This window comes from Lepisosteus oculatus, chromosome 6, assembly GCF_040954835.1.
Source record: "Lepisosteus oculatus isolate fLepOcu1 chromosome 6, fLepOcu1.hap2, whole genome shotgun sequence".
Lineage (NCBI taxonomy): Eukaryota > Metazoa > Chordata > Actinopteri > Semionotiformes > Lepisosteidae > Lepisosteus > Lepisosteus oculatus.
The window spans coordinates 11,328,592-11,349,467 of NC_090701.1; the positions used below are offsets into that span (position 1 = coordinate 11,328,592).

Genomic DNA, 20,876 nt, shown 5'->3' on the forward strand with positions numbered 1-20,876 from the left:
TCCAAACTTTCGGCAGATCACATTTCAGGGCATTCAAGATCACAATCTTCTGCATGTACAGTATATACAGTACAAGATGGTCTGTTATTTTCCCAAGAGATAATTGCTGTTCGGAAGAGAGAAATACATAAGAAGAAGAATGGGAATTTTCTGTCTTTTTTGGAGATTTTGTATGCCTATATAGAGATGATAAGCATGTACAAAAATGGAACAAAAAGCTGTGAAGAAAATAGCCATGATTTATTTGATTGACAGTTACAAAACCAACTTTTATATCCACAGTTAATGCATCAAACTGCAAACACAAAAATTAAATGGCTTGAAAAAAGCTTACATAAAAAGAGATTTGTTCATGAAAACTGCATAGACAGAAAGTTCTATATAAATTAAATTATATTCACTTTTTTTTTCCAAGGAAGGGGAACTACTGTATTTCACATAAAAACTAGTGGTTCCTCATTGGTTTTTAGTTTTTTAACCTACTATAGATCAATTCTTATTATAAACCCTCATGGATGGCAAACATTTGCCCAGATTACTGTATTTTAGAACACATTTTAACATAACACATGTGGCATTATATACAGTAAAAACATTTTAAATTGTTCACCCAAATTATTTAAATGGGAAAGCAGGTGTGTGAGAAATCGAAAATGGCATAAATAACACCAAAACGAGTTTCCTTGTGTACTGGCTCAGTGTATAAACACCAAATGGTCCAAAATGCCTGAAAGGGGTGGCATTCTCAGTACAGTCTTCTGAGCACTGTGAAGCTGCCATCTGTGGATGCCAGCACTTGCATTAATGTCAGTGACATATCCAGCACCTGTGGACACCCTGAAAGATTACACCACTGGACAGTGAACAGCATATGGGAAGTGCAGTCTCATAAATCATGAGGTGACAATATTCTGCATTCATAAATGTAATCTCTAAATGGGCTATACCCTTATCTAGGGGGTGGGTATACTGTATATTAATATGTGTCTCATGGATCATCCACAGAAGATAAGTCAGGTTTTCAGAGCACTGCTCACAGCTTCATTGATTCCACTCCCTATGTTGTAGGCCGACAAACCTCTGCAGCTCTTGTTTGCTCTTTTAGCCCTTAATCCCAGACAGCTGTATTCAGTGCTGGCATTTCCTCATGCGGAGGTTGGCTTTCTTAATGACATGATTCAAATTCCAACTATGTCTTCATTGTTCTGAAGACCTGCTTCGTATCTTGATTGTTTCTCCCATGTACTACACCGATGTGTTACATGTGCATTAACTATAACAACATCTTTCACCCCAGGACATATGTTTTTGAGATTTTAAACAACACTCTCATTTCCAGTTTAGCTGTCATAAACTGTTGTCTGTAATGGACTCATCAAGCCAGTTCTTCAAATGGTGCAGACTTGTAGATAGTATAGCCATCCTGAAGTCTTCATTAATAAGAGACATTCCTGATCCAGTATCTAAAAACATGCTGATATCCTAACACTTCGTAATAGCTTTGAAAGAGTGTGTTGGCATATCACTGTCGGACAATATTAAAGCTAATGCAGATGTCTAAGTCCTGTAGCTGTTATCATCAGACTGTTAATTAAGGTCAGGTCCAGCAACAAATCTCCTGATTTTTATTTCTCCTTGAGAGGCAGTTTCACTATAATTGAGAAATGCTTGGTGAACTGATGGAGAAATTTCCTACACTTCCACTTTCAGTAAATGAGATATTGCATTAACAGATTTTGGAAAGATGTAATGAATTGCGTGCACATACTACACATGCTGTTTCACACAGTGTCATAGCTCTATTTATTGGCAACAATAAGAATGATCCAAAAGACTAAAATAATAGCAAGCTTATTAACAAACAATAGTAAAGTTATCCATTAGGCATTACAACACATATAAAGAGTCTTTTTGCAGGTGAATTATGTTGTCTGTAAGTGCTGACTCACTGTCCCATTAAATAGGAAAACATTCTTTCAGCTCCCACTAGTTTAAATCTGACACACTGTTGGGTGAAGTGGTGTTGTTTATTTTAGCCCAAATAAAGGAAAACAAGATTGTTTTTTTTCCTGAAAGGTAACATTGGCCCTGGTTCAAGAAGAGCTAGGGTTAATCGTGAGAAAACAAACTTTAGTCTATATGAATCATACAGAACTCTCACAGTGTCATGAGTATTTGTGTGGTGGGTAGTGGCCAGGATTGGACACAACTGCATAAGGTAGTACCGTAGCTGCTGTAAATTGGCCTCACCTGAATGTTATAAAACAAGCATTTATTTATTGTTTGCTATCAAAGTTTTATTCTCAACACAGCAGATGGTTCCACTCATGGAACTTATCAAAGGCTGAAGTGTCTTTTTCAGATTTGGTGCAGGCGCTGTGTTAAGACCCTGTACTCAAGGTTTAAGACTTTTCTGTCTATATTCTGTCTATACACAGACACACAGGGTGTGAAGATGGTGTTACCCCAGGTTTTGGACAACAATTCCCTTATTTCATTTGAGCAATGAAGTACGCTTATGTCATGGCTGAAGAGGGGGAATTTAGTGGTCAAGTGAACAGTAGAAATCTTAAAATATTACTTTCTGGGTCGTGAGTTTTATGTCAACTGATCATACGTTTATGAGATGATGAGTTTACGGATCACGCACCTCTGACCTGGATAATGTTAAAGAAGAAGAGGAATTCCCATGTGACCAATTGTTTTCTGACTTCTGACTACACGTTAGCATAAGGTGGTAAGGGGAATCAAGTCTAGCCAAGAGTCATTAGATTCCTCCATAAAAACGTTTAGTGCTCATGAGAGGTTGTCTACCCTTGTTTCAGGGTTAGACTAGTAAAGTCTCAGGAGAGAGAAATAAGGCTAAGAGTCTAATCCTTGCAGTGAAGTAGAACTAGTAAAGTCTTGAGGTGAGATAAGTGCTACAGGTTAAAAGGTTCAGTGTCACAGTGAGACAAAATAAAAAGAGGTTAAGGGTCTGAAATACTGTAGCAAACCTGACTGCGACTCTGCCAGAGGTGGTATTGGTTATTAAGAAGCATCCCAAGCTTCTCAAGATCAGTTAGGCAGGTTCAACAAGCAGGATCAGTTAGGTGAGTTAAGGTTCCAATTAAAGTGGAATCCGGTGAGGCAAAACAGGTCATGGACCAACCTCAGATTGGTCTGGCTTTAGCTAGTTCTGCTTTTCCCCAGAGAAAAGTGCATAAGTGAGTGCACAGATCCTCTGATGCTGTGAAACTGGTTAAGGGAGACCTACAGTAGCTAGCTCTACAAACACTGTCACTTGCATGAGACCTCATCCTTGTTTCATGTTGAAATTAAAAGACTTGTATTCTCCAAAAGCTGGTTTTACAGACAAAAGACTGCTCCCGAAAATGGTATTGACCTGTTAATCTGCATTCTTAATGAAAAAATTGAGCGAGCTGTTTAAATGTCCTGAAAAAGAAAATATGGCTCTATTATATTATATCTTTCAAATAATTTTAAGACCAGCAATGACATTGATTTAAATTGTGGATGTGTTTTAGGACACGAAGGCACCTCAGCCTTTTGAGATGCTTGTTAAACATGCAGGAAATCCTTTGGCATTCATCTATACATCACCACATCTTATTCCTTCACTTGTAATTTGAAGAACTGTGTTCTGAGACCTACTGCAGCAGGAAGATAGAGGTTGCAAGGCACCTCCAGAGTGATAATCAATTATTCATCCATCAAGGTGACTGGAATCAAGCGGTAATTTGTTTCTAGCTTTAATTTAACACTCTTTCTATAGTATCGCTTTGTTTGTATTTTGAATGGTGGACGTGATTCCGATCTTACAGGCTGACATTTATCTCACAGGAACATGGATAGTGATATCTCATGATCAAGAGCATGAAGAAAACCATTTAACTGCTCTATCTTTGAACATTTCCGATTTAGGCAGTGCTAATGCAGAGTCTGTGTAATGATCAGGAATCCCCTTTCTAAGGAGCTACACAAATGGAAGCAAACAGATTAACAGACAAACTAATAATCCAGATGGCGCACCAGAAACTCAGTTTTTACCTATCACTATAATTGAACGTTGAGGTAGAAAATACACTAGCACACAGTGTTTTATAATTGTTATGTCAAAGATTAAGGCTTATAAGATTGGCTTGGGAAGTTAAGAGTCTAACGGCAGAAAAAACATAATTATAATTATTTTTAGTATTTATTTACTACATTAATTGTTTTGTATTAACATTTTGCAAGTAAACCACATGAATAAAAGCTAAAAATAAGTATTACTTTGGGCTTCTCAGGTATACTTAAATTTATAATAATAAACTATTTTATAATAAACTCCAATAAAAAAGAGCCACATTCACACCTGTAAATATTCTATATAAATGCCACAGAACTGGGCATTACTGTGGCACAGTGTTTGTTGTTGGCTGGTGTTTCTTATTTGCAGGTTTGTATATCTACTGTAAGAAACATATTCAATCTTTGCATTCCAAACACTATTTCTGGAAAATGAATACAATGTGCAGAAATACATAAAGCCCATTTCATGTAACCACTGAAAAAAAGTCATTTAAGATACATTACACATACTGTACAGTATACAGTCAAACACAGTGATATTTGTCCTTCATTATTCATGTTACATAAGGAATACACAATGCAAAGAGAGCTAGCATCTCATTATTGTGTTCAGTGTAAATGAAAATACCGATGCACAACAAAAGAAACAAATGTATTTTTCTGAAGTTTTGTCTTAAAAAGACATACATATTCCAGCATGCTGCGTGCCATGTCCTTGGCAAAATATAATTGAAAATAAATAAATAAAAGCAACGCAATAATTTGCAAATTTGCACTTGTAGGCTAGTCATGGACATTGTGATGGAAATGCAATTAGTTGTCATGACGATGTTGCTTTTAAAGAAAGAGTGATGGAGAAGTATAATTTTGCAAAACACAATTATCATTGCCAAACTCCTTAGGGTAACCAGTGTAATTAAATTGTCAAGTTTCATGAAAACGTAAAAGTTGACAAGGATTTTGGTTTATTGAAATAAGTACAATTCACAGGTCTAAAAAACACTCATGGCTCTTGGGATAGCGAAGACACTAATGAAGTATGCATCTCTCTGTGCTATCTCATTCCTCAGTGTAATATTTTTCCGGTGAGCATCATACCTTTGATTTTGTGACTGAACAGCTAAGAAGCTTATAGAGTGCATTGCAAAAGTATTCAGACCCTTGCCGTTATTACATTTATTTGCTTTAAAGCTTGCAGTAATAATTGATGTAGCAATTAATACTTGTTATATCTAAACCTACTCTATGCATTCAAAGCAAAAACAGAAAGACTTAAATAGATCATTTGAAAGAAAATATGCAAAACTCATGATGCATAAGTATTCAAATCATCTTATGTGACAAACTTGCAATAAGTGCACAAAATTACACACAACCTACTTCACAAGCTACTCAATTAGTTGAGTGACCTGCAGGATGTCTGTGAACAACAATAGTGGTTCTCATGATTTCAAAATAAAAAAAAACATACGGTGTGTCTCTGTTAGGTTCCTTTGTCAGATGGTGAATTTCAAGCTGTTACAGCCCCATGTGTCTAGGGGTAAAGGGGTGTAACATTTAGGATGGGTTTGGATGCAGGTGGGTTTCTGGTGAGGGAAACGTGACAAATTTTAAAAAGTGATTTTAAAAAAGTGAATAAGAGACTGGCATGTACAGTATACACGACACAATAACACACAGGGAAATGGAACTTGAGCATTTCCTAAGGAAAGAAAATAACGAAACCAAATGGATCTGGCTAATACAGGGACCCTAACCTACAGTAACTAACTCAACAAAACAAAAATCAAAAGGATCTTCGGCGTCTTCATGCGCCCAAACATCCCTACGCTGAACTAACCAGAACCAAAATACACGAGTGGCACACGCCCCTAACCTAGTGTCTAGACAGAAACATGTATGTGCGCACAATGCAACCCAGCGACCTCACCTATACCTTTTCCCCTGGTGTACAACATGTTCACAGTTAACGATAACACGACACGAGTGAACCAATTGCACGATTATGGGAAAACGGGTGATACTGGAGAAAATACACAAGCAAAGGAATAGGGTAACAAATGAGCACAAGCAAGGGAAAAAGGAAGGTAACAAGTGCGGGCAAGGTAATAACAAAACACAGGTCACGACAACGAAGACGAAGAGGAAGATGAAGCTGAGCCAAAGCTGACCGGAGCAAAAAGCCCCTGATGTCGCAACTTTTTCGATATTTAAACTGTAGATCTAGTTGCTGATTGGTCGGGAAAGAGTGATGTTTTGCAATTGGGATATAATTTGAGTCCAAGCTGTGGGAAAGGTTTTTCTTTCTGGTTCGTGAAGATCTATTTTATGAAACTGAACAAGCCACTGTTGTCTTTTTCTTACAGATGGATTGATATTGGTAAACAAAACTATACGTGTATTTCCAGGAATTTCATTGCAGCATAAGCTCAGTTAGGAATAGGTTGATAATCCCTTTGATAAATTAACTGACAGATGTGACATGACATTCAAGTTTTGTTTTTGTGCAAAAAAACACCTGAAGTTACAATGACCTTTTTCAGAAAAACTGTTGAATTGTATTTCTCCCTGAACTTGAAAACAGTACAATTTAGAGATATTTCTTTCATTCCTACATGAAAAAGTCCCCTTCCTCCCCCCGCCAGATCCATGTGGTTTTACCAATTAACGTTTCTAATTTTAAAGCCCAGAGAACATCATTGTACCAATTGTGAATTGGGAAAGTGGGTGTTTTTTAAACGTGCAGCAAGGTGGCTATAAAGATTTTTAATATAAACCCGTAAGTATAGCCTGTCATGTTTGCAGTAGCATTTAAAGTGGAACATCTTTCAAGGCTGTGATTGTTTAAAGAGCAAACAGTCACTGTAAATTATGGGAATGCATATTAATTAGCGCTCACTGTTTTGTGAACTGTCTAAAACAGAGGTGGACAACCTCTTCTTTGCTGAGAGCTGCTTGAAGGTAATGAAAAACATCCAATGCTACTCCTAGCCTATATGTGGTTTATAATCATATGTATGCTAATAAGCTCTTGTAATTGAAGTATTAGATATTATTTAATATTTAGAAATGCATGCAAACCTGTATTTCAATGAGAAGCATGAAACTGCATGCTGTCTACCAGTGTATTGTCATCTGTCTACCAGTAGAGTGTTACCTGAGAGATTATCTCAGAGAGATTTGTCCAGGGGCTCACCAGTTAGACAAGTTTGGAACTTTGACTTGAACACATTCATGTAGGAGAGAATTTGAAAGGTGCTTTGGTTGCCAATTTGGTAAACGATTCTCAGACCACAGACTGCTTCCGGGGGGAAAATCTCATTTGAAGCTTTTCTGAACTATAGTGAAGACTCTCCACATTACATATTTTCCTCATGGCAACATTCACACCGCAAATTAAGCACACACACACACACACACTTGTTTTTGATGTTTGTGAAAAAAAGCTATTCTCCACTGATAGAAATAGCTGCTCTTTTGTTTTTCCCTTGATATACCTGCCTCAGTATTTATGTCGTTTCAGATGTGTAAAAAAAGATTAAGATACGGGAATGTCGAAATGACTACAGAATAACTGAACTTTAACCATGTTTAAGATTCGTTTGAACCTAATTAGATGTTTAGTCCTGTTATTTATCCACCCATTAGTGTGAACCAGGAATGGAATAACGTGGAACCAACATATTTTTATATTCCTAACATGTAATGCTTTAAAAGGGAGTTAAAAAGGAGCCATTTGATTTCAGTGAAAATGACAGATGAACAAACAACTCTGGGGTTTTCAAGTGTAGCTCAATCTAGTTAATGGGTCTTTCGTGGAACAAAAGCATCTGTTGCTCAGTTTTCTACCTTTGTTTAACTCTTTTATACTTTATGTAAGAGACGGAAAATAAATGGGGTGAATGGACATATTGGGGGTTGGACAGATAACAAGCAGGCTGACCACTGGGAACTAGCAAAGGGACATACTGTACTGTAATATACAGCGGGTTCAAGAAGGGGAGATGTGTCAGCACATGGGCATACAAATATGAGAATGAAAACATGCAAAGGAAAAACTAGAGGTTAATTTCTTGCTCCAAAGCACTGGAGTTCGTTTTTTAGACGATAAAATGTATACCCAGGTCTTTACATTCCTGACATTTCCTTTCAGTATTCAAGTACTGTAGATCTTTTTTCGGATCAATTAAAATAATGGAAATGCTCTTTGTTGTGATTTTGACAAAATATCATCTGTTGAATGCATCAACAGCTATTGTAGTTTCAATTATACTTTATTTTATGTTGTAATATTCCTGTTCCACCATGATATTTTCTGGTCTATATATTATTATTATTATTATTATTATTATTATTATTATTATTATTATTATTATTATTATTATTTTACATAGTGAAAACTCCTGAATAGTCAAGAAAAAAGCACATCCAATTAATGAATATTTTATTTTTCATCTTTTATTCCTTTTTTTATTTTTTGTGGACGTTCGGTTTGCTGTCAGGATTCATTTTGTCTCATAATAAATAAATGTGGGAAAAATGATTGTCTTGAGCAGGCAGCTCACTTTTTTGGCTTGTGAGTGTCAGTCAATTAGTGTCAACCTGTCAGCTTCATAGAATGGTTATTTAAACTTACCTGCCACTGGCTTCATCGATCAATTCCTTCCAATTTGTCAACATCACCTACAGTACAGTATGTACCACTGCTACAGCTACAGTAAGTTGTGGACAATTTTCTGGTGCCAACAAGCGGGGTCAACAAGAAGAAAGCACAGCCCCTCTCTCTTGAAGTATCAGGTTGACCTCAAAGAGTATTCCATCATTTTCACCCTTTTGTCATTAGACCTGTGTGTGAGTGCAAGTATATACAGTATACACAGGCCGGCAGAGGAATCCCACTCCGTTGGGCCCCTGAGCAAGGCCCTTAACCCCAGCTGCTCCAGGGGTGCCGTATGAATGGCTGACCCTGCGCTCTGACCCCAAGCTTCTCTCTCCCCGTCTGTGTGCTTGTGTGTCTCATGGAGAGCAAGCTGGGGTATGCGAAAAGACAAATTCCTAATGCAAGAAATTGTATATGAATAATAAAGTGATCTTATCTTATCTACCTCAAAGAGTTTCCTATCATTTTCACTCTTTTGTCATCAGACCTGTAATTTGATACACAGTATTACCTCCGAACCTTTCCAACAGTTTTTAATCTGGTGTGTGAGGGCAAGTATATACAGTATAGTATTCTTGCTTTGCACGCAAAGTGCCTAAATATCTTTAATAAAAGAAAAATATTGAAAATGTCCATTTAAAATCTCAGACTGACTTCTTTTACTCATCTTTTTTGTTCAATATGTACTTTCAAGTTTTTTATGGGAACTGTATCAAAGCCTGTTTTTATTATTGTGAAGTTGTTTTGAAGATTTAATAAATCGAGACATAATCAAGATCCTTTGTTACCTTCCAGGCTAAACTATACCTTGTCAAATTAGGGTCTACAATTTTCAATGTACATTCTTCTTATATCAGAGAGCATGGACATTGCCTGGATCATTGCTTATACAGTACCCGTAGTGTTTTTGTCTTTTTAAAAATAGTTTTGCATATTTTTTCCTACTCAAGGAATTACTGTAGTAGCAAGTTCTCACTTTAATTCAAGTTGTAATGTTGAAATGAAGGTGCTGCAAACAGCATTGTGATACCATACACCTCTGCAGCATTGAGATGTAATACAGCACTGCCAGTTGATGTTTTGTCTTATTATATTACCATACAGTAGGTTGCTAAGTGATATCAGCTGTACTGTATGTTATAAGCAAGAAAAGTGATACACCCTTATTAAACTTTTGCTATCTTCAGGTGTTTTTGTGTTCTTTTGTGAACTGCAGCATCTTTACTGTCAAGTCATATTAAATATGGCATTATCAAATTGAGTACACTCACATTTTGAAAAACAAGAGCCTCATAATTACCCTAGAAGCCAAATCAACCTAATTTACAAGCCAAGTTAATATTGAGGCCATTAATATTTTGTATCACTTTCTTTATTAAACATGTGCAAATCAACATGTGAACCTTGTTTGCTTTCTTTTTTAATCTAAAGAATGATGAATCATTATGACTTCTGTGAAGTTTCTGAATGCCTGAAGCATTGGTTGACATTTTCTAATTGTTTTAAGAAACAGATGTTCTTTGATTTGATCATGCAATTCTTTAACTCCTTATGACAAGATGAATTACAACAAGGGTATAAATTAATAAGCGAGGTTTTTGTCCACTTGTCATGCCCCTGTATGATGTATGAAAGTGTTTATGTACTGTACATTGTGAATTCCTCTGGGTGTGACACATTCAGCAGACTGAATAAGAGTTCAAAATATGAAAGGTATGTAATCTCAGAAAACTATACATGCCAAAAGTATGCAGGATATTCTCTTCATTATGTGATTCTGGTGTTGCACACTGAGAAAGCTCAGCAAGAACACTGATATATAAAACTTGTCTATTATAATTTTACTGTGCCATACAGTATCAGTTTGATAACTACTGTAGCTTTTCAAGAGTGAGGCACAATTTTAGTATATCAGTTTTAAGCTACTGTATATCACCCTGCAATTCACAACTGGTGATCCACTGAAGTAACGCAGGTGTGAGTATCTGGAGTATCAGTATCTGGGAGATACTGATGGGATCCTGATGGGATGGGAGACCTCTTTGGAAAGCTAAGGTTACAGCTGGAAGAGCTCAGTATGACCAGTAGGGATCACTCACCCTGCAGTCTGCAGGGCGGGTTTTACTGCCCCAGAATAGTGATGGGGATACTACATTGTTAAATGGAAGTGCCGTCCTTCAGAAAAGACATAAAATCGAGATTCTGACTTTCCGTGGTCATTACAAATCCCAGGGCTTTTCTCGAAAAGAAGAGGGGTTTTACCCCGGTATCCTGGCCAGATTTCCCCCTGGCCCCCTAATAATCCCCATCTATGAAGTGCATTACTCTTCCCTCCTGCCCATTCAGAGCTGATAGTTGATAGTGATACAGTAGTGATAGTGTTGTAGGCATACAGGCACACTTTGGCTGCATCATCCAAGTGGGGGCAATGCATTGGTGGTGGTGGAGGGAACTTCCAATTACCTGTAAAGTGCTTTAAGTGGAGTGTCCAGAAAAGCACTGTTATAAGTGTAAGGAATTTTTATTATTATTATTATTATTATTATTATTATTATTATTATTATTATTATTATTATTATATTGGTTAAATGAGATTGCCTTCAAAAGCAAAATAGAATTAAAATAGTTTCCACAGTTTTATATTTTCAGGAAACTTTTCAATGAAGTTAGTTTGGTGATGACAAAATTGAATGAACATGTATTACAGTGACTAAACATGGATCAAAGTGCTAAATAAGTGCTACAGTAAATAAATTAAGAGATTCTCCCTCCAAACAAAGCTTTTCCTCTTCATCTGATCAATTAACTCTCTCCCTGACTGGACAATCAGGAATCAATATTCTTGTCATTTAGTCAGTTAAATCTACTTGACACCGAACACAAAATACAGTAAATAAAAACCTCTTTTTTTTATTTTTCAAACAATGAAAACGGCACAGTAAAGTCTCACATTAATGTAAGTGTCTTAGGTGGCACGATTATCTGTTCCACAAAAAAAGTAATTTTAGTATTTCACATTATAAATACTGTAAATGTGACCCTTAATTTTCTGAGTGCAGAAAGATTATGGGGATTTACTTATTGATATTTTCAAATTTCGAAAACAAACAGATCATAGGTCAGTTTTATTCAAAGGAACTAGTTAGGAACATAGTTGCCACTTAATGAAGTCAACAATTTCCTTATTTGTTTAAATTAAAAAGCTCATTTTTCATTTCTGTTTGAAAATGGTACAAATAAGGCTATTGATATAATTGAATTTCTACTTGCTGTATGACAGTAAACAAAGGATTTGAGCAATACACCGACAAGCTTTCACAGAATATTATTAAGAAATAGAGGACAGTAAAAATATATAAAATATTTTACAAACAGCTATCTTGAATAATGGTAGTTACTCTAATCAAATAAGAAGTAAGGACATGTCTTAATGTAGAGTGTCTCGTTATGAACAGACTGATTTACAGTAGGCCTTGCTTAAATCTAAGGTATTGCTTCGGTATCAATTTTGTAACAAAATTTGAAGAGTCATTGTGGACATATAGTACCGCAAGAAAAAAAATCACTTTCAGCAGATGTGGTAGATTGAGAAAAAACATCTATGAGAAAGATGTAAACCCATTTCTATTGTGCTTGCAGGCCTTTGTCTTGTCATACGTCTCTATGTTCAAAAGGGGAAACACTATATAAAGGAAAAGAAGAAAAATAATAAAACAGGACACTGCACAGATCTATCAAAACTATAGGTTATAACTGATTTCAAGACTAAAGAAGGAAATAGTTTATTTTTAGTACTAGTATGCTCTGTCTGACCATCAGTAATTGGAGATGGTCAGTAATTTGTAGATACTGTATACAGTATCAATAATATCAAGTGATAGGTTTCATCTTATTATAATACTAAAGACTGATGTAATAATATTTTCTTTTTGTATTTAAATTATAAAGCTGGAATATAGAGTCTAAAATGAAAAGCCTCATAGTATCACATACTGTAGATCAATATTTAAGAGGACGATGCTGCTAATGATCTCTGTCATCCTTGGTTATCTGTTTCAGATTTATGTGAAAAAGATTTCTGTACCCAACATCCCAAATATTTTAAGGATGACACTAGTCTTGCCTCACAAGCCAGAAAAAACAACTGTAGGTATTAAAATACTGCATGTGTAGTCAATTTGTCTGACATTAAATTGAGTACTGTATATTAGATATACCATCTTGATTCAGCTAAAAATGTCTACTATTTTCAGATTCTTAAAAAAGAGGGAATTGATTTTCAGCCAAGAAGTATAATTGTAGTAGATATTGAAAGCTTTCTTGGATACAAGTTAGATGCCATAATCTATCTTTGTAGACACTTTGAACCACTTTCCTTCCTTCATGAAATGTTAAAGACCTTCTTGTGTGTTTATTTATCTGCATGCTGTGGAGATTCTAACACTTGAAGTGAATGTAATGCAGAGTGACAAGCCTCAGAAGAATAGAATTTGAAGACTTATTGTAATAGAGTAGAGTGTGTTCTAATATTAGGCTGGTATTTGAAGGACATGGGTTTTCTCCCCAGTGCTTTGAGTGGAAACCACATGATGTGGTTGCTGTGGTGCATACTGGGATTCTGGAATAATTTAGTATAGAAATGTAACTTGACCTTAATTATTGGAGGACACTGCACTTATTAAAATAAACCTGAAGCGCTGTAATGTAACAAGAATATCAGATTAGTTTTTAATTAACATTTTTTTAAAGGTTAAATTTTATTTTTTAACATATTTTTAAAACTAGAACAACTTCCACCTTTCCATTCTATTTAGTTATTTGGCTAAGTAAATGTATTTTTCTGCTCTATACAATAGAGGTTTCTTTCAAGATGGGGATTCATATGTAACAAACAGCTGCTATGTGTTGTACACACAGTGGAGGGGTAGTCTTCAGGTTCATTTTACAAGATCCTTCACATGGTTTTAGCCATAAGGTCTTTATACTTCTTTTTGTTGACTTAAATACATCTGGCCAATTTTATCTTCACACCCTGGCTTGTGCCCATCGCTTGCGGAGATAGGCTCAGGCTCCCCTGTCACCCTGAATTGGATGTAGTGTTTAGAAATTGGATGGATTGACAATGCTGGGAAAGTCTAATGCCTCAGGTGTCGCCTCTAACCAGGCTTCAGTGAATGTCTTTGCTTCCTCATCTTCATATCTCAATGCAAACGTTGTGGTTTTCAGGTATTGAGAATGACAATAATCCCTCAATGCCAGGCTCAGGCTCTAGGGTGGGTGACTCAGTTGCTTAAAGTTACATTCACAAGTGGCTGCTTCAGTGTGTTTTGTGGACAGATTCAAAACTGTTGCGAAGCAGCAAAATTACTTTAGCTAGCAGACCTTTCAATCTTCTGCTTGGCAACTTTGCTTCAGTTGTGTGATTTAACACGATTTAACACTAGCCTCTAGAGGAACGTTTCTATGGCATAAAGTCATTATTTGGGACTCTCCTTGAATCCCAGAAATCAGTTGTCATGATGGTGATCACTGACAGCTTGACTTTTTTTCTTGATCATCAGGGGTTTGCACAGACTGTTGAAACACTTCAAAAGGTAATGTGAGGCTGTGTTTGTAGTCAGTTCTCTTGATTTGACAATCATCAAGCACTATCATTAAAGGACAGGAAATCAAATGATGTACGGAAGGTGTTGTACCCAAACTTGAGGTCATCTTCAATTCACACTCTTGTTTGAACTCCGCTGACCTCTGCTATAGACCTGTAAATGAGCTTCCACATCATAATCAATCACATTTCTTCGATGCCTTTTGACACCCTTTTATCTTCTTTGACCTTCAGGAAGTTTATGTGGTTCAGCGTACATTTTCAATTAGACCCATGTTTTTAGGCAGTATGCTCACTCGAACAGGCAAGCCGATGTAAACTTTCGAGCAGATGATAAATTAAACGTTTTTTATGAACAAATATTTAATCTTTCTATGTACATAGGTTTACAGAGATAAAACTCCAGTTTCAGTAGTCAAGGGGGCAAAGCTACAATGAAACACAGACTTTATTGTAAACTCTTAGTATAGAAACCTCTGCCTCATTATCCTTATAATTACTTTATTACATGCCGTGCAGAAAAACAAATGAACAATTAAATCAGGCTTTCCCAGGTTCCCAGTAATAGCAAGTCTACAAAACCACTTCCCCTAGACAGCTTTTCAAAACATTTAGGACAATCATAGTTATTTTGCATAAATGTGAAAGCAAATATCTGTAGTTGCCTGTAGGTGATTGCTCCTAGGATCTTACCCACTCATGTTATGAAACAAGCCAGGGCATCAGCTTAGAAAACAAAAGGTCTGTTTGCTTTTTTAGACTCCCACAATCCTTTATGGAGAACAGTTCCTTCTGTTCTCAGTTTTATTTGCTCTTCCCCTTAGTACCCACTGCCGCTGACTGATTTGCAACTGGCAGTCAATCCTGAAGGAACCTGTTGGGTTTTCTTTGTCAGTGCCTGTAAGGATGTGTAATACTTGTTCATTTATTCCGATTCTATATAATCCTATAGAATGTGACGACAGTGTAAAAAAAGAACAACTCTTGCAATTAAACCTGGCTTTTCTCTTGAAAAAGGCAGAGCAGAAACTTCAGGAATAATAGTGAAACTATGGCCTGAGGAGATCACTGGGTACTGAGAGAGTGGATTAGGGTTGAATTTAGGAGACACTTCTTTTCACAGAGGGCTGGAATCCTTTAGGAAATGGAAAGATCCTTAGGTCAAAAAACAACTAGTAACCAAATGGGCGAGATATGCAACATGTCCGTTTCTTATGATTGACCTTACTTTTATTCTAATGATCTTTAGGGCAAAACTAAATTGAGGGCATACTCAAAGAGATCGCATAGAGTCCAATTCTAGTGTACATTTTATACAGAACTCAGTTAAGAGTTAAGCACAGGTACCATGAAAACCAGTCTTTCACAGCTATATTTGTAGCACAACTACAATGAATGCAGTTGCTTAAAAATAAAGCAGCACAATGTCATACTGTACAACACCACGCTTAATCTGTTTTCTCCTAGTCTGCCATCCAAGCCCAGACACAGATAAGGCAGAGATCCCTGGCACTGAAAAAACTCCCATCTAAACGTAGCTGAGCATAATGTATTTGTACAAATCAAACAAAAGAACAGGCCAATGAGGTGTGAATGAGAAGACGAATGCATGGAGGAATTCTGAATTGCCACATGAAGAATGAAAGTGAAATAAAATTACAGAAGAAAGCATCAAATATATAACATTTCAGTGGGGTTAAGATCATGGGGCTGGAGAGTCTATTCAGTTTCCAAACCAGCAGACCTGTCTGGGATTTAATTCTAGTCATAATACAATATGTACATGTCGTATAATGTAAAAACTACATATTTAATACTTATATAAAAATTCCAAGGTGTAAAAATTAGCATCTTTCTTTAGCATTATTTTTTTTTTCTTTACAATGATTAGTCCTCTTAAAAACAAGACCTACATCTGGGCCACCTGCATTTGCTTTTTGAACAGGGAGTTCCAGTAGAGTCAATCTTTATTTTTGGATAATATACAGTATTTATCATGTTTTAGTAGTCAGTTAATACAGTAGTGATTGATTTGATATTTTCAAATAAAAACCTAACTTGACAAAAATTAAGTGTTTACTGGTATACTGCATAAATAATTGCCTTTAAAATCTGCAGTGTACACGTTAATCTAGTGACTATCTTTTATAAATCAATGTTTATTTCATTAACTAGCTAATGGAATAGTAAGGTTTAAATATTAACCTTAATTCTTTGAATCAAAATTCTATTTATTAATGTTAACAAATACATAATAAAGCACTATGATGTACTTCTGAGAATTTTTATTGAAAGGAGAAAAGAATATTGCAGGACATGGGAGAATGATGATATGTAACTTGTAAGGTTGTTATTTGCTGTAATTGAGGTAATTGAGAGCTAAACCAGTCTATTCTTTAATGGAGATGTAGAAAGCAATAGATGTACTGTATTATCAATAGTAATAATCTTCATCATTATCATCCTACTGTACCACTGTGACATAATGCACATCACCTGCACCTAGGGCATGCAGAGAATATCTAGTGATGTACTGGAAATAGCCTGAAATGCATTTTTTTTTGTTTCTGAAAATTAAGTTGTAACAGAATGCTTTCAATCATGCAGGAGCTGATAAGTGGCACTTTTGCGTGGTACCCTCTCATATCTGCTTGAGTTTTCTCCAGGCTCTCTGGTTTCTATCCCACATTCCAGGTGAAATGCCGGTTAGTTTGAATTGTTTACACTGCGTGTCTCCCAAGGACTTGAAACTAGTATTACTTCCTTCTACCACCTGCCGATTGCCGATAGGAAACGGTAGGAATCGGTAATTGTACTGTACACACTACTTTAACAAGCTGACAGCCGTTATTAATAATTGTATCGTGGTGATGTTGAAAGATATTGGCAGCTAGAGGGAATTATGCAAATATTATTCCAAGATGACATAAACCACATTGCTTCAGAGTTGGAATCCAGTCACACCTGCGAATCTCTTCTGTGACATGAAGTAACGACAGGTACAGTACAGTACAGGTCCAAAGTATACTTTTTTTTTTGTTTTTGTTTTTTATTCTTAGAATCAACGTTGCTTGCCTGAATTTAACCGGCGGAAAAACGCATAAACGGACAAAGACTTGTGGATGCGAGTCAAATGAAGTGTGCTTTTCTTGGGGTTGGTGCATGCTCAGTGCAAAGACTGTTCAGTAGCAGTGGAGAAAAGGGGACAGACCGCGGTCGTTTCCCATCTCAGTCGCCCGGCGGTGGTTGCCAGGCAGTTATCACAGCTGCTGTGACGATTGCGGTGACTGAGGCTCTCTCTCGCTTTCTCTCTCTGCCTCTTATTCAGAAGCAGAGCATCCATCCCTTCATCTACGTCTTTACAGATTAAGATTTAAGTAGTCTTTTTTTTTTTTTGGCTCTTCCGATTGTCTGTCTTTCCCTCTGTACCAGCTTTGTTGGCCATTGAATTTTTAATGCCTATTGCTCGTGACACTTTCCTGGCTCACGCCTGCCTGATTAAACATCTGAAATATCTTTGGTCTACAGCTGTGGGCTCTAATCTATAGGTGATCATGACTTCAGCAAAGGAGCAAAACGCACCAGCGAAAGCAGCTCAACAGCAAGAACAGGTAGTGCTTCGCTTTCTTTTGTTTTAGTGGTTTTATTTTTTAATGTCTTTGCATGTTTTGCACGGCTGTTGTTTCTGAATGAAGCAACAACCCCAGGCAGTCCTAGTAGCACTCTTTTTAAAAGCGATTAGGGGGCTGTGCAGTGTCCGTTTTCACAGAACAAGATCAAGGCAACACTTTGCTTTTACTTTGGAAATTCAATAATTAATGTCATTTATAAATACGTATGTGTGCATGCACACTTACACTACATGTGTGGGGTAGATATGGAATACATTGCGTTATGTATTTTATTTGCTATAGACGTAAAATGAATGGAAGTGAGCTAAATTGTGGAAAGCATCTACTGTAAGTAGAATTCAGCGACCGAAACGTAAGTCGTCTTTACTTTGTGTGACAGTCGTTTCTGTGTTCAAGGTAATTCGTTCAGATGCATCATGAGTCGGATTCACACTGCGCCGTTTTTCTACTTGCGACTCGCGTTTCGCTCTCAAATTGTGGGCACGGGGGGATGAAGCATTTTATGTTCCGAAAAAAAAAAACTTAAACCTGAATTTCTAATTTTGTGAACAACACACTGAACTGTATTTGTCGTGCCTCGAAATGCTTCTTTGTGTCAGTGTGACAGATCCACAGCCTTTATCAGGTATTAGTACGGTGGCAGATACCAAACATGTCATTAGTTTCAAGAGGGATGATCACAAAGCAAATATTGACACAAGACCGTCTTACCAGAGATGCGGTGACCGAAAGGTCTGTTAAGGTTCAGGTACCTCAGATGCTACATGGAATTTTAATTGCAAACCTGTCAAGTAGATATCCTCTAACAACGTATTTTTCTAAAAGTATCCATAAGACTGCGTCGTGAGAAGGAGTGTAATGCTACTCGTTAGTTATTCTGTCTATTGGAAACTGTTTTAAGATGCATTGGGTTGTCTATCTAGTCTCAAATCATTTTCACATCGTCTCATTATTATCATCATCATTATTATTAATAATGATAATAAGTTATATCTATATTACAGTTAATGGTTTCTATCAGTGTAGACACAAGCCCCAAAACAACATTAATACAGTATAATATTGTTATATAATACCATTATCATTACATTATTGTGATTGATTGAAAATACTATCAATTATATGAAATTAATTCAGTTTTCTTTTGCGGGTGAAACACCTTATCTTAGATTATGTGTTTCCTGTCATTCTGTCCTTGTCTTCATGCTTAATTACTTGTAGCGAACTGTGGGAAAAACAATGGATGGTCAAGATATCAATTAATGTCTATATGCAGGAGGTGGTTCTGGATTAGACGATAGCCCCTCTCTCCAGAATTTATCTTGGTTTCCATGGCATTAGGTGAAATGAAAGCATGTGATACCCACCTTGGATGGGACGTCAGTCCACCTCAGAACCTGCAGTACTTCCAGCAAACACTGGTCTTCATTCATACAGCTGGGTGGACTGGAGTAATGGGGTCAGAGTATCTTTCCCAAAGTACAACAGCAGTGTTTTCCACAGGGGCTTAAACTAACCCACTGCACCCTACTGGGTCCCCTATCAGTGCATTATTATTGTATAGTTCTTGTATTAAAAGCTTTTGCTTCCATTCATGTACAGTACTAGGCAGGAGTTGGGTCTAAACATTGAAGAGATGCTGAAACAATTAACTATGTTTAATTTCTTTTATTAACCGGATGTAGTTTTTGGGTCTCTAACCAACAAAAAGGCAATGATTACAGTTAACAGTAGGTCATAGAGCCCGTAAAAAGTTTTCTAATTTTATTCAATTGGAATGCTAACCTGGTCTGTGGCACAACTTTTTTCAGTCTTTAACAGACACCATAAATATATCCTGTTATCACTATTTTACACGCAAAGCTGTCTTACCTTCATACTTCCATCATCTCAAATTGCAATATGAAAAAGAAACAATTATTTGATATTGTGAAATTGTTTTACAAATATAAAATTTATAACGATTCATTCTTAAGAAAATTAAACTGAATGCATAGTTCAGTTTGAATGCAAATGCAAAGTACAACAGTAAATGACTTGAAGGTTTGCCTATTGTTACTTCACAATTTCACCTAAAAAAGTCATTAAGAATGACTAAAATACTTCATCACTGTTGACCTGAGCAAATTGGTATGAGTTTCTGTCAGTACCAGGTTGAAAATAAATACTTTTTCTTGATTACTATTATAAAATTAATTATGCGACACTAAACGGTAAAGGTTTTTTTTATTATTATTCTTGGGATTTTAGCTTAGCTTTTGAGTAAGAAAAGGTTAAATAATTTTCAAGCACAAAAAAATAACAAAACAATCATTTTTATCGGAAAAGTAGCAAAGTACTTGACAATTACTGCTTGTAAACTGCCTCTGCATGTGATTGTAACTATGTGATGACAGTGATTTTGTCATAAGGGATTGCTAATATCCACTGTGCTTATCTACAAGGATGGCATCTGAGGACCAGAGACTTAATCATGTTGCACAGTTAGTGCATACCATATTTACTATCCTTTTATATTAATTTGTAAACTGGGAATACAGTAAAAATTAGGTGGAAAAGTAAAAACAGTGCTTATTACTACAGGACAATCTTAATTCTCTCCTTTTCTTGTCCTGTGCTTTCCGACATTTGTTTTGCTCTGCAGCAGGGCATGGCTAAGGGGGCTTAAGAAATAACCAGGCAAGGGTCTAAAGAACATGTTCATGTCTTAACATTTTCATCATTTTCAAAATGCAAACAATGCAAGTCAGGAAGTGGGGGAGTTAAATTGGGAATATTTGTCCAAACGCCCGTCGATTTTGAGAAAGAAGGATCAAAATCAGGGGCCAAATTGCTTTTTAGTGGGTAGAATAATTTAGAGCTCTCTAGTCTGCAGTGCGTAGCTGGCTGTTTTACTGTTGATTAA

At 36.4% G+C, this 20,876-nt stretch overlaps 1 protein-coding gene across 5 annotated transcripts in view; it reads left to right on the top strand.

The window, feature by feature from the left end:
• The window catches only part of dpp6a (dipeptidyl-peptidase 6a), a 305,960-nt gene that overhangs the window by 125,783 nt on the left and 159,301 nt on the right, over positions 1-20,876 (top strand). The window contains exon 1 of one of the 5 annotated variants that reach the window (XM_015354744.2): positions 17,532-17,950. The exons of the other annotated variants lie outside the window; for them this stretch is intronic. Coding sequence (XP_015210230.2) covers positions 17,894-17,950 — 57 coding nt within the window. The 5' untranslated portion in view covers positions 17,532-17,893. Of the gene's footprint in view, positions 1-17,531; positions 17,951-20,876 lie in introns of those variants that run through there. 5 annotated transcript variants of the gene reach the window in all.